Source organism: Corvus hawaiiensis, chromosome 10, assembly GCF_020740725.1.
Source record: "Corvus hawaiiensis isolate bCorHaw1 chromosome 10, bCorHaw1.pri.cur, whole genome shotgun sequence".
Lineage (NCBI taxonomy): Eukaryota > Metazoa > Chordata > Aves > Passeriformes > Corvidae > Corvus > Corvus hawaiiensis.
Genome location: NC_063222.1, coordinates 2,524,589 through 2,538,476, shown reverse-complemented (window position 1 = coordinate 2,538,476; position 13,888 = coordinate 2,524,589). Strand labels below are relative to the sequence as shown.

General features: G+C 45.7%; 2 protein-coding genes across 17 annotated transcripts in view; one reads left to right on the top strand and one right to left on the bottom strand.

Moving 5' to 3' along the window:
* Positions 1 to 13,888, bottom strand: part of NGEF (neuronal guanine nucleotide exchange factor) — a 48,705-nt gene that overhangs the window by 18,785 nt on the left and 16,032 nt on the right. Inside the window, exons 1-4 of one of the 3 annotated variants that reach the window (XM_048313829.1) lie at positions 6,822 to 6,994; positions 5,627 to 5,812; positions 5,394 to 5,497; positions 519 to 793 (exon numbers count right to left, since the gene is read on the bottom strand). In XM_048313829.1, the coding sequence (XP_048169786.1) occupies positions 519 to 793; positions 5,394 to 5,497; positions 5,627 to 5,700 (453 nt within the window). In that variant the 5' untranslated portion in view covers positions 5,701 to 5,812; positions 6,822 to 6,994. Of the gene's footprint in view, positions 1 to 518; positions 794 to 5,393; positions 5,498 to 5,626; positions 5,813 to 6,622; positions 6,708 to 6,821; positions 6,995 to 13,888 lie in introns of those variants that run through there. The other 2 variants (XM_048313830.1, XM_048313828.1) reach the window with 2 other exon arrangements.
* NEU2 (neuraminidase 2) overlaps positions 7,018 to 13,888 on the top strand; it is a 34,262-nt gene continuing 27,391 nt past the window's right edge. For 8 of the 14 annotated variants that reach the window (XM_048313849.1, XM_048313846.1, XM_048313847.1 and 5 more), the window contains exons 1-4: positions 7,630 to 7,822; positions 10,537 to 10,644; positions 11,429 to 11,621; positions 12,894 to 13,092. In XM_048313849.1, the coding sequence (XP_048169806.1) occupies positions 13,064 to 13,092 (29 nt within the window). In that variant the 5' untranslated portion in view covers positions 7,630 to 7,822; positions 10,537 to 10,644; positions 11,429 to 11,621; positions 12,894 to 13,063. Of the gene's footprint in view, positions 7,188 to 7,629; positions 7,823 to 10,505; positions 10,645 to 11,428; positions 11,622 to 12,893; positions 13,093 to 13,888 lie in introns of those variants that run through there. The other 6 variants (XM_048313838.1, XM_048313839.1, XM_048313840.1 and 3 more) reach the window with 6 other exon arrangements.

Here is a 13,888-nt window from a genome sequence, read left to right as displayed (position 1 = left end):
ATTATTTTTTACTGTTTGCAATAGACTCCAAGTAACAACAATTAAATATAAGGATGTTTATCAATCTCTATCTCTTCTATTTCTATTAATGCCATCATATTCAAAACCTTACAGTTAACAGTTGAATTCTTCTAAGATTTCTGGTGGAAAGTTATGTGTCCTGATAGTAACTTCAGAAAAGGATTAATGTGCACTGGAACCAATAGCTCTTCTGTAAAAACCTCCTCATTATCCCTCTTCCTTTGTAAATTGCTCCTAACACTGAATCAGAAAAGGGAAAAGAAGTTCCTTTTGCTACAGGAATGTCCAGCAGCAACAGTATATAGAACAATTTCTGCAGTCTCACAAAAAAGAGTGAGCGGTGCTAACCAGTGCAACTCAGAAAGTACTCAACAGGGCAAGGCTTGTCTGTGACTGCTGTAAAGCTTTTAGTTTTTAAATCTGGATTATTTGGCCTAATTCACTCTCCCCTTTTTAGCAGCAACACGATTAAGAAACATTCTGCCTTCCCCCATTACCTCCTGCAGCTTGATCTCATCTGGTTGGAGGATGCTGAGGACACCACTGCTCTGGACCTCAGGAAGATCCTGCCATAAGTTGAACCTAGAGTTGGAATTTCTCAGCAAATTGATTTGTGGTGGAGCTTTGTTTTCGATTGTACTTGTGGGTTCTGCTTCAGATGGGGTTTCCTCACTGGGTGAAGTCTCCTCAGGGTCTGTCTGTGAATCCTGCAGTCGCCTGGTTTCAATCTCCTCGCGCGTAGATTTATCTCGATACTCCTGGTACAAGAGCCCTAGGAAGGAACATAACAGGTATGAGAGGTTACAACTGAACAAGATAGTAGAAAAGTATTGTGGGAAAGGACAATTGCTTTGCATTAGTTCACCTCAGCAGAGGTGAGAGAGATCCCTTCTGTGCAGAGTGAAAAGCCAATTATGGCATTCCTATTTCAGCCAGAAGTGGAAACTATAAATGGAAGGCCATTTCTAAATCTAAACTGTTGTCAACAATCTGCTCTCACAAAACATTTAGTAACACAGTCAGATGAATCTGTGATCACTCAGAAGACATAAAAGAAGTGATTTGCCAGGCTTAAATGTCTTTTAAACCTTGATTTTCTCTGTTATATTACTATGTTACAAGTTATATAGGTTGATATCTATGTTTAAATGTGTGTCTGGAAAAGTAACACTGCACACATCGAAATTACTTTTAAAAAGAGGAATTTGATGGCCACAAAAATCCTTAATGAGGAAACACTGAGCTGCTGTTACTGGCATTGGACAGGTGAAGCTTTGGGACAACTAGCTACAGTTACTAGGTTTGTTTTGGTACGGACTTCATGGTTAGCCTTGGACATGCTGCTTAATATCCTGCTGTTTCCATCCCTGTTTCTATGATGCTTGAAGATACAAAATTAACATCCAAAAGGTACCTATTTGCTACAGCACTAAGGAACAGGCTCTGAACTCATACCATGTGGCACCACATCAATGACACCAGGTGTCTTCCAAGTTTCAATTGCTAACTTCAGGAGTGGATGAAATTGCACAGGATTTGCCCCCACTCTGATATCAACTGACAGCATGAAAAAGGTAGGAATCCTGAAGTTCATTGCCCTTCTTTAGAACATCCTTTGTCTCTCTGAGGGCTTTCAAACAGTCCCATTTCTCTTTCTGAACCATCTGTAGGACCCAGAATTTTAATTGCTTGAATATAAAATGTAATTTAGAAGACATGTAAAGGCAAGAGAGCATAAGCACACTTTGAGTCACTTTCCTCCCTTAATGAAATTGAGGAAGCCACAGTTTACATTATCTCCCTTGGTTTATACTTGAATTGCAGTGTAGCATGAATGAATAAAGAGAAAAGCCTTTGATGTTAAAAAAAACCATGCTACATAATTTATTTTGTCTGAATCATTAGGGGTTAAAATTTATCTGGTCACACGTATTAATGATATTTGATCTGAGATTCCCTGTGTTATAAGGTGAGACACAATGGGATTAAAAGTTAGTCTAGGGCAGGCAGAAATGTAGATGTTGCTGCCTATTAAATCTCTGGACCAGTTTCAATGAGGCTTTGTACCAGTCACTGCTAAAACTATATGGGAAATGTGCTGGGGAAAGGCACAGGAACAAGCACAGCATTGCTGCAGTCTGCGAGTATGTCCTGTTATCTGTTCTTCCTGGAAAGATGTTCGACACCGGATTAAAATAGCAGTAAGGGTAGCTGTGCCTAGGAAACCATATAGTCTTCTGTTAGCTTCCTACACAACACTGAGCAGAGGAGACTTCCCCTGAAGTTTTGCATGCTGCTGCCACTTATGTAATTTCTCTCTGTGTCAATTAGGTTTATATGGCTTTCCTAAGCATTTCAGGCTATTTTTCACCATCAGAGAGGGTGCTGAGGATGTAGCAGGCTCCTTCAGGAATGTAGCAGAGAGCCTGCTAAATTGGAGCTGCTTTTGTTGGTACTGATCCGTATGGTCAGCCTGTGCTCAAGGGTTCTGGGTTCTTTTGCCTCATGGAGAGCAGGACAGGCTGGGAAGTAACATCCTGCAGCAGCGTGGGCATTATTTGGCTCAAGGGAAAACATGCTGGGAAACTGAAGCGTAATCTATTTTACTCAAGTTGGAGATAATTATACTTGCAGTGTCTGACTGCAAGTATACAGCCATGTTGTGCTGCTGGCTCTGCCTTGCAAGTCAGAGGATGCTTTGTGTAAGGGGGATTTAGTGTCCCTTGTGCAGATCTGAAGAGCAGCCCTTTTGAAAAGATCCTCAAGACTATTTCCCTCTTGCTTTTAAGGAAATAAAACCCAGATAATGAAAGCTGGTTTTGTTTCCAGGTTCCCTGACTGACCAGATGAGAGCTACGGAGCTGTCAGTGGCAGGCAAAGGCAAATACAGACATGGAAAGATCTGACTGATGGAAAGCATCCACCACCAGAACTCAATTGGAAATGACAGCAAGGTAACTCATTTTAAGGAGGGAGCTGAAGAGGGACTGGCTGAAGCTCTACCACAGAGAGCAATATGGGGAGAAAGCAGAAAGGTGGTACAGAAGAAAGACAAAAGACAGGTAGGTGTTTAGGGAGAAGGGTAGGAAGAAACAAGGAGGGTTGTACTAGCAAGGATAAAAGATATCCCCGCTGTCTTGGTCCTAAGGGTCTACCCATATGTTGGTAAAGAGGTTACAATGGGTAGAGAAATTATGTAGATGAGAGGGAGAGAAGCTATGCCAAAGCCTTGTCCAGATGGAACAGGAGATGGTCACAGCACAGGAGGGGTAACAGATGAAAGGTCAAGGAACAAGGTTTTGACATGTTGAAAGGAGAACAATACCTCTGGGAACTGACTGAATGTGTAGAAAAAAAGCTGAGATCGATAGCTGAATGTGACTCAGATGATATAAATATTTAGTAAATGCTTACATTTAGCAAGTGAACAAGTACAAAATGTCAGAGACCTGTACAAGCTCCCTTCATTGCTTAATGTCCCAACTGTCCCTACTGTGACCTGGCTAAAGGCTAACCCTGTGGTCAGAGCACGAATTTGTTATCTGTTGCCCTAAGTGTTAAGACTGATCTTCCTAAGGCATGTTTACATAATTTTTATAGTACATAACGGACATTTCCCTTTTTGTTTATTCCATTTAATTTTGCTGTCACAGTCTCCCTTTCCCAGCTCTCTCAAAACCTGGGAGGGGAATTGAAAAACTAGTTACTAATTGCGGAAATCCTCACCTTAGAGAGTTAGCAGCACTCTTAAAGTAAACGTCATTGCATTGAAAGCTATGTAAAATCTCAGGAGGCCCAGAGACATTTTCTCTGAAATTCTCTGCTCCAGTTTCAGGCAAAGAGTCCACTAATGTCTCAAAAGCAGGAGGGAGGAAAGGGAGTGAGTGAGCTCCAGCCATTTGATGTAGCATCTCTGGTGGGGATAAACATAGCACCTCAGGTTGTCAAAACCCAGTCTCCTCCATAAAAGGTGCAAGAGACCTACTTGCAGTTACACTGCTGTGTGCAGAGCTTTTGCACAGCTTCCCTCTCATATACAGCACATAACAATATATATGAATATAGCAACAGGGTTGCTTTGAACTCCTGCTGGTTTTAGTATTTTTATCTCACCTCTAAGGTGCACAGTCCCAGTAAACTGACAATGTTTTGACACAGCTCCCTTGGGAGATTAGTATCTACACAGCCAAAAGCAGGTAACAGATCTGGCAACACTCATGCAAATTGTTCACCACTTTCCTCCAGAAGGCCCCAAACTCAGCTCGTTTGTCTGACAGTTGCTGGCAGGCTGCTGGTTTCACACTAGCCTCCTTCTCCAGCACTGTCCCAGTGGTGTACCAAGAATCAGCCTTGCATGCCACAGCCCGACACCAAACAGCAGAGATGGCCTGAGAAGCCTTCTCGTTCCTGCCAGGAATTGCTGCTTGTGAGAATTATCTATTTTCCCAAGATAAGTGCTACATTCCTGCCCTCTAGATTCAAGTATGTTGATTCTATTTCCTGAAGCTGAGCAGGAGTGTTTAGAAACAAAGCTTCTATATTCCCACCATAAAACCTGCCTCAGGATGTGATTTAACTTTGCTGTTGATGAAATCCCTCTGAGGAATGTCACAATTCTGATGTGGGAAACCAAGAAACAAGCTGTGGAGGTCCTCTCCCCATCCCACAGGAGATAAAAAAAAAAAACCAACCAAAAAAACCATAAGAGCAAAAGCATAACAGTCCTCTCCTCCACAGCCACCCAGATAACCTCAACTTTGCCTTTTTAGAGACCACAAAGGATAAAATAACTTACTCCTGCGTAGCAAGTGCTATGCCAGTGGCTGTTACACTGAATAGATGCAGAACCTGGTGCATACAACTAATGTCCAACAGGATGGGTGACAAAATACTTTAGTCTTATGCCTTTTGGAGTATGCAAAATCATATCTTAGTAGAAAGTTTGGGATAGCCTTAATGATCAATTGTTTTGTAATCACAAGAATAATCATTATTTATGAACAAGGGTCAGGCTGTTCAGAGATAGCATTAATCTCCTGCCGGGCAACGTGCAAACCGGATGCCCCTAAAGATGTCAAAAAGCCACGGTAATGATGTTTTACACCAACAGTGAGGGAGTTCCCAGCGAGGATAGGGAGTTGGGGTCCTGCAGCACAAGCCCTTACCCCGCCCGAGACCCCCCCCGGCTGTGCATCGCTTGTCTTTAGCTCCGGGTTTGGGGGCTCAGGGCGCCGGCAGGGGCGGTCCGGCTGGGCTGAGGGGCACCTCTAGGGGCTGCTGTGCCGCCGTCGGAGCGGGGAGCGGGAGAAGCGGCGAAGTTGTGCGAGGGCGCAGCGGCGGCCGGACATCCCGTGGCGGGCACGGCTCCTTACCGATGTGCTCGATGAGGCTCCTCCAGGAGTCGGCCGTCATGGGGTGCGCGGGCGGTGCCTCGGCCGTGCCGGCGGCGGGGGTCTCCTCAGCGGCGGCGGGGTCCCTGCGGGGAGGCGGAGGCGCCCTCAGAGCAGCGGCGGGACAGCGGCGGGACAGCGGCGGGACAGCGGCGGGACAGCGGCCCCTACGCCCGCCCGCGCCCCGCGCCCCCCGCCCTCAGCACCCCCCTCACCTGCCGGGCTGTCCCGACGAGCCGTCCTGGTCGAGAGCGCAGGCGGCGCTGAGGGCCGCGGCCAGGAGCTCCATGGCCGGCGGCGGCAGGCGGCTGCCCAGCAGCTCCGGCGGCAGCGGCGGCGGCGGTGCGGGGCTGGGGGAGCCCGGGCGGTTGCCACGGTAACGGGGGTAGGAAGGCAGCAGCCTGCACGGGAGGGAGAGGGGATTTGCGGCCGCCCTCGGGGCGCCCCCGCAGCACCCCCCAGGCCCTCTGAGCCCCCAAGCCCCCTCAGAGCCGCTATGGTCTCCTCAGAGTATCTCCTCAGACACTCCCTTCTCCCAAAGCGTTCCCATGGCTCTCCCCTAAATCTCTAGACAGCCTCCTCAAATCCCCTCAGAGCGTCCCCTCAGATCCCCTGTCAGGTATCCCCAGGGGGTCTCCATCAAAATCCTCTCAGAGCCCCCTCACACTCTCCTCAAAGCCTCCCCACAGATTTTCCCCACATAAACTCCCACAAAATCCCCTCAGAGCCTCGCCGCGGGCTTCCACCAGCCCCTCAGGGCCCCCTCCTAGCCCCTTGCAGCCCCTCTCCTCGTTCCCAGATTTCCTTCGAGGCTCCATGGAGTTCTGCCAAATCCCGGCGGACCTCCCTCAGCCTTCCCCAAAGCCCTCCCGAGACCCCTCTAAGCCCGGCAGTTCCCAGCCGTGCTCCCTCGGAGCCCTCAGAGCTCCTCAGAGCCCCCCCTGCAGACCCTCTCAACGCCTCCAAAACCTTTTCCGAGCCCCCCTCAGGTGTCGTGTCGTTCCCCTCCTCCGCAAGCTCCCCTCTCAGAGTCCCCCGCCCCCGTCCCGGCACCCCTGCCCGCAAAGACCTTTTCAGCCCCCCGGTTCCCTTCCAGCGCTCCAGCGCAGATCCCTCCTCCGCCGGGAGGCTGACTCCCTCCTCCCCAGGGCCCCCCCCAAAAGGCAGCAATCCCTGCCCCAGAGGCCCCCCACCTTCACAGGCACCCCTACCTCCATCCCCCCTGCGCTCCTGCAGAGAGGCTTCTTCCTCCGATGCAGGGCAGCCCTTTTCTCCATTCGCTCCCTCCCTCCCCAGCAAGGCACCCTCCCTCAGCGAGCACCCACACACCCCGTCCCACCTCATGCCACAGCCCCTCTCCTCCATGCACGGCCACCCCACAGCAGGAGGGGGTCCTGCCCCGGCACTGACCTCCCGTCCCTCAGCCCCGGGGCTCAGCGCTGCCCCCCATCCCCTGCGCCTCTCTGCTTATGTGTGGATAGCGCCGGCTTTGAGGGAGGAAAGGGGGTGGCAGAGGGGGGTTCTCCTGAACTGCTTCCAGATCTGGTGCATATGGTGCATTTCTTCTCCAGGAGTGAAACCCTGAGATGGAGGAATGTAACTGGGAAACTCAGCCTAATCCCTCCTGCCGGGAAGCGCACCCCTGATTACCCCACAGGATTGGCTGCTATCCGCCTCTCCTTCTCCGGCAGGGCTTCGCACCCGCTCGGTCATTTCCCTCATCTCCCCTTCCTTAGCGTCGCTACTTCCATAAGGATATATTCCCTCGTTTAGGCAGTAAGTATCTCAGTACTCAATGATCTATATCTGTCTTCGTTCAAGTAATTGTTTTTCCGCCTCAGGGATAAATCCTCTTGAGCTCCAGAGTACGGTTACATCCTCGGATCAGTTTGAGTGCTTGTGGACAGGTTGGGTGCAGCTCTTCACTACACCTTAATAACCCTCAGCAAAAAACCAAAAGTCATCTGTACCACGTTGCAACTGAGGAGTTAACAGAGGGAAAATGCTCAGCTATTCCTTGTGCTTGCTCTCTCCCTGTTGCATAAATAACCGTGATGTTTTTTCTGTATGTGATAAGGTAATTTATGCAACAACATAAAATCCGTCTGGTGGTCTGTATGTGTAAAATGCCTTCCTTTTTATCATTTTTATATTGATTTTGCTAAATGATATGTCAGGATAGCTTTTAATCGGCACATGACCAGAAAAACTCCTTCAGCTTATGTGAACTAGATCTAGATCTGGCACACTGGAGAGCTCAGTCCTTGAGTCATTAAGAAGCAGAACGGGAAAGAAAAACAGCTGGAAATGTCACTGAGGGCTCAGACAGGGCTGCAAGTGCGGTCCTTGTCCAGTCCCAGACCAGGAGGTCTAGAAGAATCGGACAACTGAAAGGAAATACCAGGGTGAGGGTGAGAGCTGGAGCCTGTGTTGTACTTAGAGAGGGGGATGAGAGCCTGAGAGCTGGGGCTGAGATTTTCACTGGATAGATGGTCAGTATGGGTTATCAGCCATTTAGCACTGGGGGTTAGGGGGTTGGGGGAGCCAGGTGAGTGAGGGGGTGGCCAAAACCTTGTGGACGGGATAAAGCAGCAGCGACTATCTGAAACTCATGTTTTGGTGGCTTGCTGCCAGGGCAAGAATATTGTCAAGGGTTTTAGTGAGTGGGTGGGCTGCTAAAAAGCTTCTTTCTTAGAAAAAGGGAGCCTCTTCATTATCCTGAAATCTGGAAAATCAGATATGCTGTTTACTGTTTTCTCAAGGCAAAGACCAAGAGCAGTGAGGAGTTCTCTCTAGTATGCAAAGTAAAATCAGTGTATAAGCTCTGAACTGACACTACTAGAATGAACATATATCTAAATATAACTTCTGGCTTTATTAACTAAGAAAAAAAAATCTTTCAGAAGTATGCTTTAGGAGTTTAACAGATTCTTAACCTCTCACATTGCTTCACTCTCAAGGGTTAAATCTGTTGGAAATTGAAACTTCTTCTTAGAAAAAGTGTCTGGGTCATGCTATGATAAGCATTCAGAAATAGAAAGCATCTTTCCATGATCCCGTAACTGTCTGGTAATTTGATCCTGCTTGTCTTCCCTTTTCTTTCACTTTTTCCAACTTAACTTTACTTTTGGTCTGAGATGAAAACTTGAAAATATCACAGAAAGCACTAACAATAATAAACCCAGTGGAAGCTCTGAAGAGGTGAAACACCAGCTGGGAGTGAAATGCCCCCTGTGGCCATGGCAGGCCCAGCTTGTGTTTCCGTGTCTCAGAGAGCTGTTCCACTGCATAGCAATACTCTACTTTTCCTTCCTTTAGGACTGTTTCTTTTTTAAATGTAATTTCAACTTTCAAAGATGTTGTTCTTTCTTCCTTCCCAGCCTTATTCTTGTACTTCACATTGATATACAGAGAATATCCATAAACAAAACAAGTGCCTGAGAAATACTTTTTCTCCCAAGTGAGATGACAGAGTGTTCCCAGCACTCATGGGACTGGAACAAAAAATGATATTTAGCAAGAAGGAGATGTTTTTGTCATAAAAAATTTGCTGGGATTTTCTAAATCTTGCTTTTCTGTTTGGGGACAAAACAGAAAACTTTTAAAGTTTGTCACAGAAACTAAAGGCAGGCAAACAAGTGATTCTGTCACAGTAGTCTGGTGACTGGGATCTTCATGCTGGGTGTGGGGGATCCAGGTTGAAGTCAGAGACGTGTTATTCCCTTGCATCCCACGTGTTACTACCTATTCCAGGGCAGGTCAGTCTCTTCCTGGAGCTGCACTGCTTTCTCTGGTCACTGGGAAAGGTGCTTGAACATGCATAGTATGCCTTATTCTCCAGATACTACTTCAAGTCATTCAATACTGAACTATTTCTATGAAGTAGAATAGCTATAAGATGCCTCCCTACTTCTGCAATTGTTACGACTTTGTATGCAGTTTAAGCTGACCTAGCTGCTAGATTCCACTTTTCACTCGACTCCCTGAGGCAGATTTCTACCTCTGCTTTTATGCCAGCACTTACTCAAGCTTATCCCATTCACAGTAAGCAGGTCTGGGCAGCTGAACTCTTGGAAAATGATTCATTTTTTTGGTAGCACTAGCTCTGTGTGTGTATTGTCTCACCACAGGGTGAGCTCAAAGGGAGTGCCAACAGAGCAGAGATGGCAGAACTGCAGATGGATGTCAGGACCATGGCAGTGCCACCTTGGATAGTTTTTCATTGCTGTGAAATGGCAGGCTCAGGCCTGGAGAAGTTCCTACTCCACCTAATCTTAACCATTAGGTGGGAGTTTGGAGGAGGTGTTCTTTTTTCTCTCACTGTAACAACAAGCAATTTGATCCAGAGCCTAAAGAGTTTTTCCCCAGTTACCAAAATCAGTACAAACTCATGATGACAAACCAGTTTTCTCACCAAAACCCCTTTAATTCATCCTAAAATTCCTTGTCTAGTTGGGGGGGGAAAGAAAGAATCCTACTACTAGAACAACACACATTAAAGTCCCATAAGAATCCTCCCTCATCACTGTAGAAGCGGTGCTGTGTGCCCTCCGCTCTCATTGGTGACAGAAGCCATGCAATGCCCCGACAGACCAAATCCCAGTTTTGTCTCTGGAACTCTTAGGGTCCACAAGCATAAAGGCACTGGAAATGATCTTTGGTGGCCATGCTCTGTTGACATGGAGCATGACTGTGGTTCAGCTCCCTGTGGACAAAGGGAAGGGGGTTTGAGCTTGCATATGTTCTGCAAAGAAGGGGTTTGTGTTGTTGCAGACTGTTTCCAGCTTCACTGTACTGCTGCTGGAAAAGATTTTAAATATTGGCTGACCTGGTCCATGTTGTGTTAAAAATATGATGATAGATGAGAGCTTATAATTAGTTTATCACAATTATCTCATTTAAGTTACACTTGAGGCATGAATTCCCAATCTTGTTCTGTATTTTCAGGCACTAGTAATTTTGAAAAATGAGTAATCATTTGAATGAAGATTTATTATGTGTATTTCAACTCAAAAGCAATCCTTAGAATAAAGCCGTGCAAAGAGCTTGTTTTCGAATGAAATTGAAATGCATTTTCTAAATGTTGTTTTATAGCAATTTTTAGAAATTAAATCTCCTCTTCTAGCAACTAAAAAGAGAAGAGGCAGCCCAGCAGATCTTATTCATGAAAAATTCCCCAAACCCTTCTTTCTAGTCAGTGGGAGTTTCACACCAAGAAAGGTCACAAGATGAGGTAAGAAGCACTTTTTTAATCTGAGCTAACCAAATTATTGAGAAGTGTGAAGTTTATTAATAGATTTGAATGTTAAAACCTAGTCAAGGCCTTTTTATACCTCAGTTTCATTCAGGTTCCCTCTGTTCATGTGTGGTTTTTAATGGTGATTTTGGCAATCAGTGTGTCTGGGCAATCTCTGTTCCTGATTTTTGACTTTTTAATGGTAGACAGGTGGAAACTCTCATCCCTAGTATTTTTAGATCCTAAAGGCTAAGAGCATATCTGTTATCCTGAAGCTCCTTAAGCTTTCATCAAAACACCTTAGTTATATCTGTTGGGACTGGCAGCCTTACCAATAACTAAAAATGTTCAGAATTTCCATTTATGAGATCTTTATCTTTATGTGCTCCCAACCTTTTGATGGTCATAATCATCAGGGTTACACTTTTATTTACTGACCATCTGCCAGAGACAAGTTATTTTTAATATATTAAAAAAATTAACAATTTATTAGACTTAGGAAAATATTATTGGATCCCTATTAAAGGAAAACAGAAATCCTGTTGTTCTCTCCTTTGAGAAACTTTGCTTTCTGTTGATATGCATGTTGAAATTTGGGGGTTGCAAGGGTTTTATCTTTTCCACACTCACGAAAATCCATAGAATTACAGGCCCTTTTCCACTGTCCACAATGCACACAAATTTTAGACTTATATTTTAGCACCTAAAATTCTTGAGCTCCTGCCCATGGAGAGAATGTGTGCTGTGCTGAGAGCTGAGAAAATAATTTCTGATATTGTAGCTGTAAAAGCTGCCTGGTCCAGATCCAGGCACTGTGAATAAAGGCAATTTCTGCGGTCAGCATGATGAGAAAACTACTGGACTGAGAAACAGAAGGAGCAAGACTCAAGCATGGAGAGGAAGAGGTCTACTTCTGGACCAGGGGACTGCTATGAAGAGAGGAACTCACCCACAGCTGGATGCTTCAGGAAATGGTGAGTTGGAAAAGACAGTGAAATTTGGCACTGGAGCTAGGAGGAGGGGTGGGATACTAAGATTGTATAAGGAGCCAAATGGTGAAGAGCCTGTGGACCAAAAGGACACTGAGATATGAGCCACAGAGGGGGAAGAGAGAAGAATAACATGTCTGGGAAATAGTAGGCTGAGGAAATTGTGTGGGGAATTACAAGTTGAAGCTGATAGAAAAGGAGTGAAACAAAAAGATCGATGGAGAACCTGGGGGTCAGGGAATTTCCAGATGATGCAGATCAGACTGGGAGACCTGGAGGGCAAAGCCTAGACCTTGCATAATAATGAAAACATGAGTGGGCTGAAAAACCTGGCAAGCAGACACTGGGTGGAACAGGTGGGCAGGCTGGGACTGGGATCTCCATTGGCTGTATGCTGGAAGGATGCTTTATTAGAATTGTGTATGTTATTGCTTGCTATTCTGTGTGATCCTGTGACATAATGAGATTTTGACAGTAATTACATTTTAATACCTACAGTGGCTATTTTAACTGAAAATTTATTAGTTTTTAAAATACTTCTCCCTGCAAATACGGTTGCTCTTAGACTTTTTAGGATGCAGATTGCACAAAAAGAGGGATAGAAAAAAATTATCTATTTATCTATCTCTGAAAGAAGAAAAATTTGTTGTAGAGCAACAAAATTTAAAGATTTGGTTAACAGATGTTTGCACCGGCTATTCCTGACTTCGCCACTCGCAAATTGAAGCACCACTGGCAGCATAAAGAAGAGGTAACTTTAAGAAATGTATTTCATAAGTAGAAGGAAACTGCTCAAGTACGGTGTAAGGCCTTTTGCAATCCAAGTCCTGGACTCTGCAGAGGCTTTTCTTGCTCTTCTGGTTAAATCAGGCTATAAAAGCAGTGCCCTCTGCTGCCCAGGACCGAGAGTGCTGGGCTGAGGGATGCTAACCCAAACTCCCATGAGCACCCTTCAGAGTGCTGTGCTATTTCACATGTGTGCTGCTTCTCTCTAATACAGGTGTTTGCAGGAATTCAGACAAGTTAGATTCCCTCTTGCCGATGGAGGTGTACTGATGGAGTATTTGTATTCATTGTTGTAGTACTTCCATTCTTTGAGCTCAGATCAAGTGTGATCAAAAGACTTTTAGATGGACCTTGTTTATCTGAATTGGAGGTTTCATAAGCAGCATAAAGAAATAGTTTGCTCTGCACTGGTAGATCAATGACCTCCATGAGCTTTGCAAACTGAAGTTTCACACTGTGTTTCTCTTCCAGTGTATCTTCTGTGACAGCTGTCTATGATCTCTGCACATCTGCTTCCACACCAGAGCTGGAAGGACCGATCCCAGTGCAAAAAACCAGCTTTTTTTGAGTTCAGCTCCTTCCAGGGCTTTGGCTCTGGTTACTCTGGGAAGCAGAAATTCTGCTAGAAGCTCAGCACTGAGATGCTCAGGGCAAGTCAGCTGGATTGTTGGTAAGTGGCTCGTCATTGCAGGGGTTTGGACCTTTGTACAATGTGCAAGACTGACACAGAGCCATGGAATGTTGTGGAGAACTCTAGAGTGCTTAGGGGGAGCTGGAGATCACATAAGAGAAAGGTCATGGGGAAAAAATATCCTTTGAGCATAGTTAGGCATAAAAACTCTGTTAGGAAGTATCTTATGGATGGCCCATGGCCATCCAGAGTTTGGAACACCAGCAATAATGTTTGAGGACATCTTGTTTTCAGACATCAATGTCCTGAGATCAGTGAATTACTCTATTATTCTCAGGGCTTGAAAGACATGTAGATTCAACTCAAAGTCTGTATCCCATCTGAGTACATTGCAGATGACAATTCCTTTTCCTGAGCTCTTTACTATGTTCCCCAGCTGGGTTTACTTCTTGCCCTGAATTATGTAGCATGGCCATATGTGAAATGACATCCTTGCCTTTGAAGAACCCATTTGTGTCAGACCTGTCATGCAAGGAGAAGGGATTGTGACTGCCCAGCCCTAGTATTTATTTGGTTGGTGTAGGATGCTTCTGAATGTGAAGAGATGCAGCACTGCTGCTCCACTTGCCCTCAGGACTGTGGTGATCCACTCCTGAGAACATCATGGACCGCCCCAGCCTGGTCAGCGGTGCCTGTACTGTCTCTTCTGCAGAACTGCTAGCTTCTGCTTTCAGAAGAATGGTTAGCTGGCAGGTACCAGATTTATTCTTTTTGGGGAGAAATTAAATGCACTTTGTGAGACCAGCAATAATATTTTAAATGTCTTATTTGCATA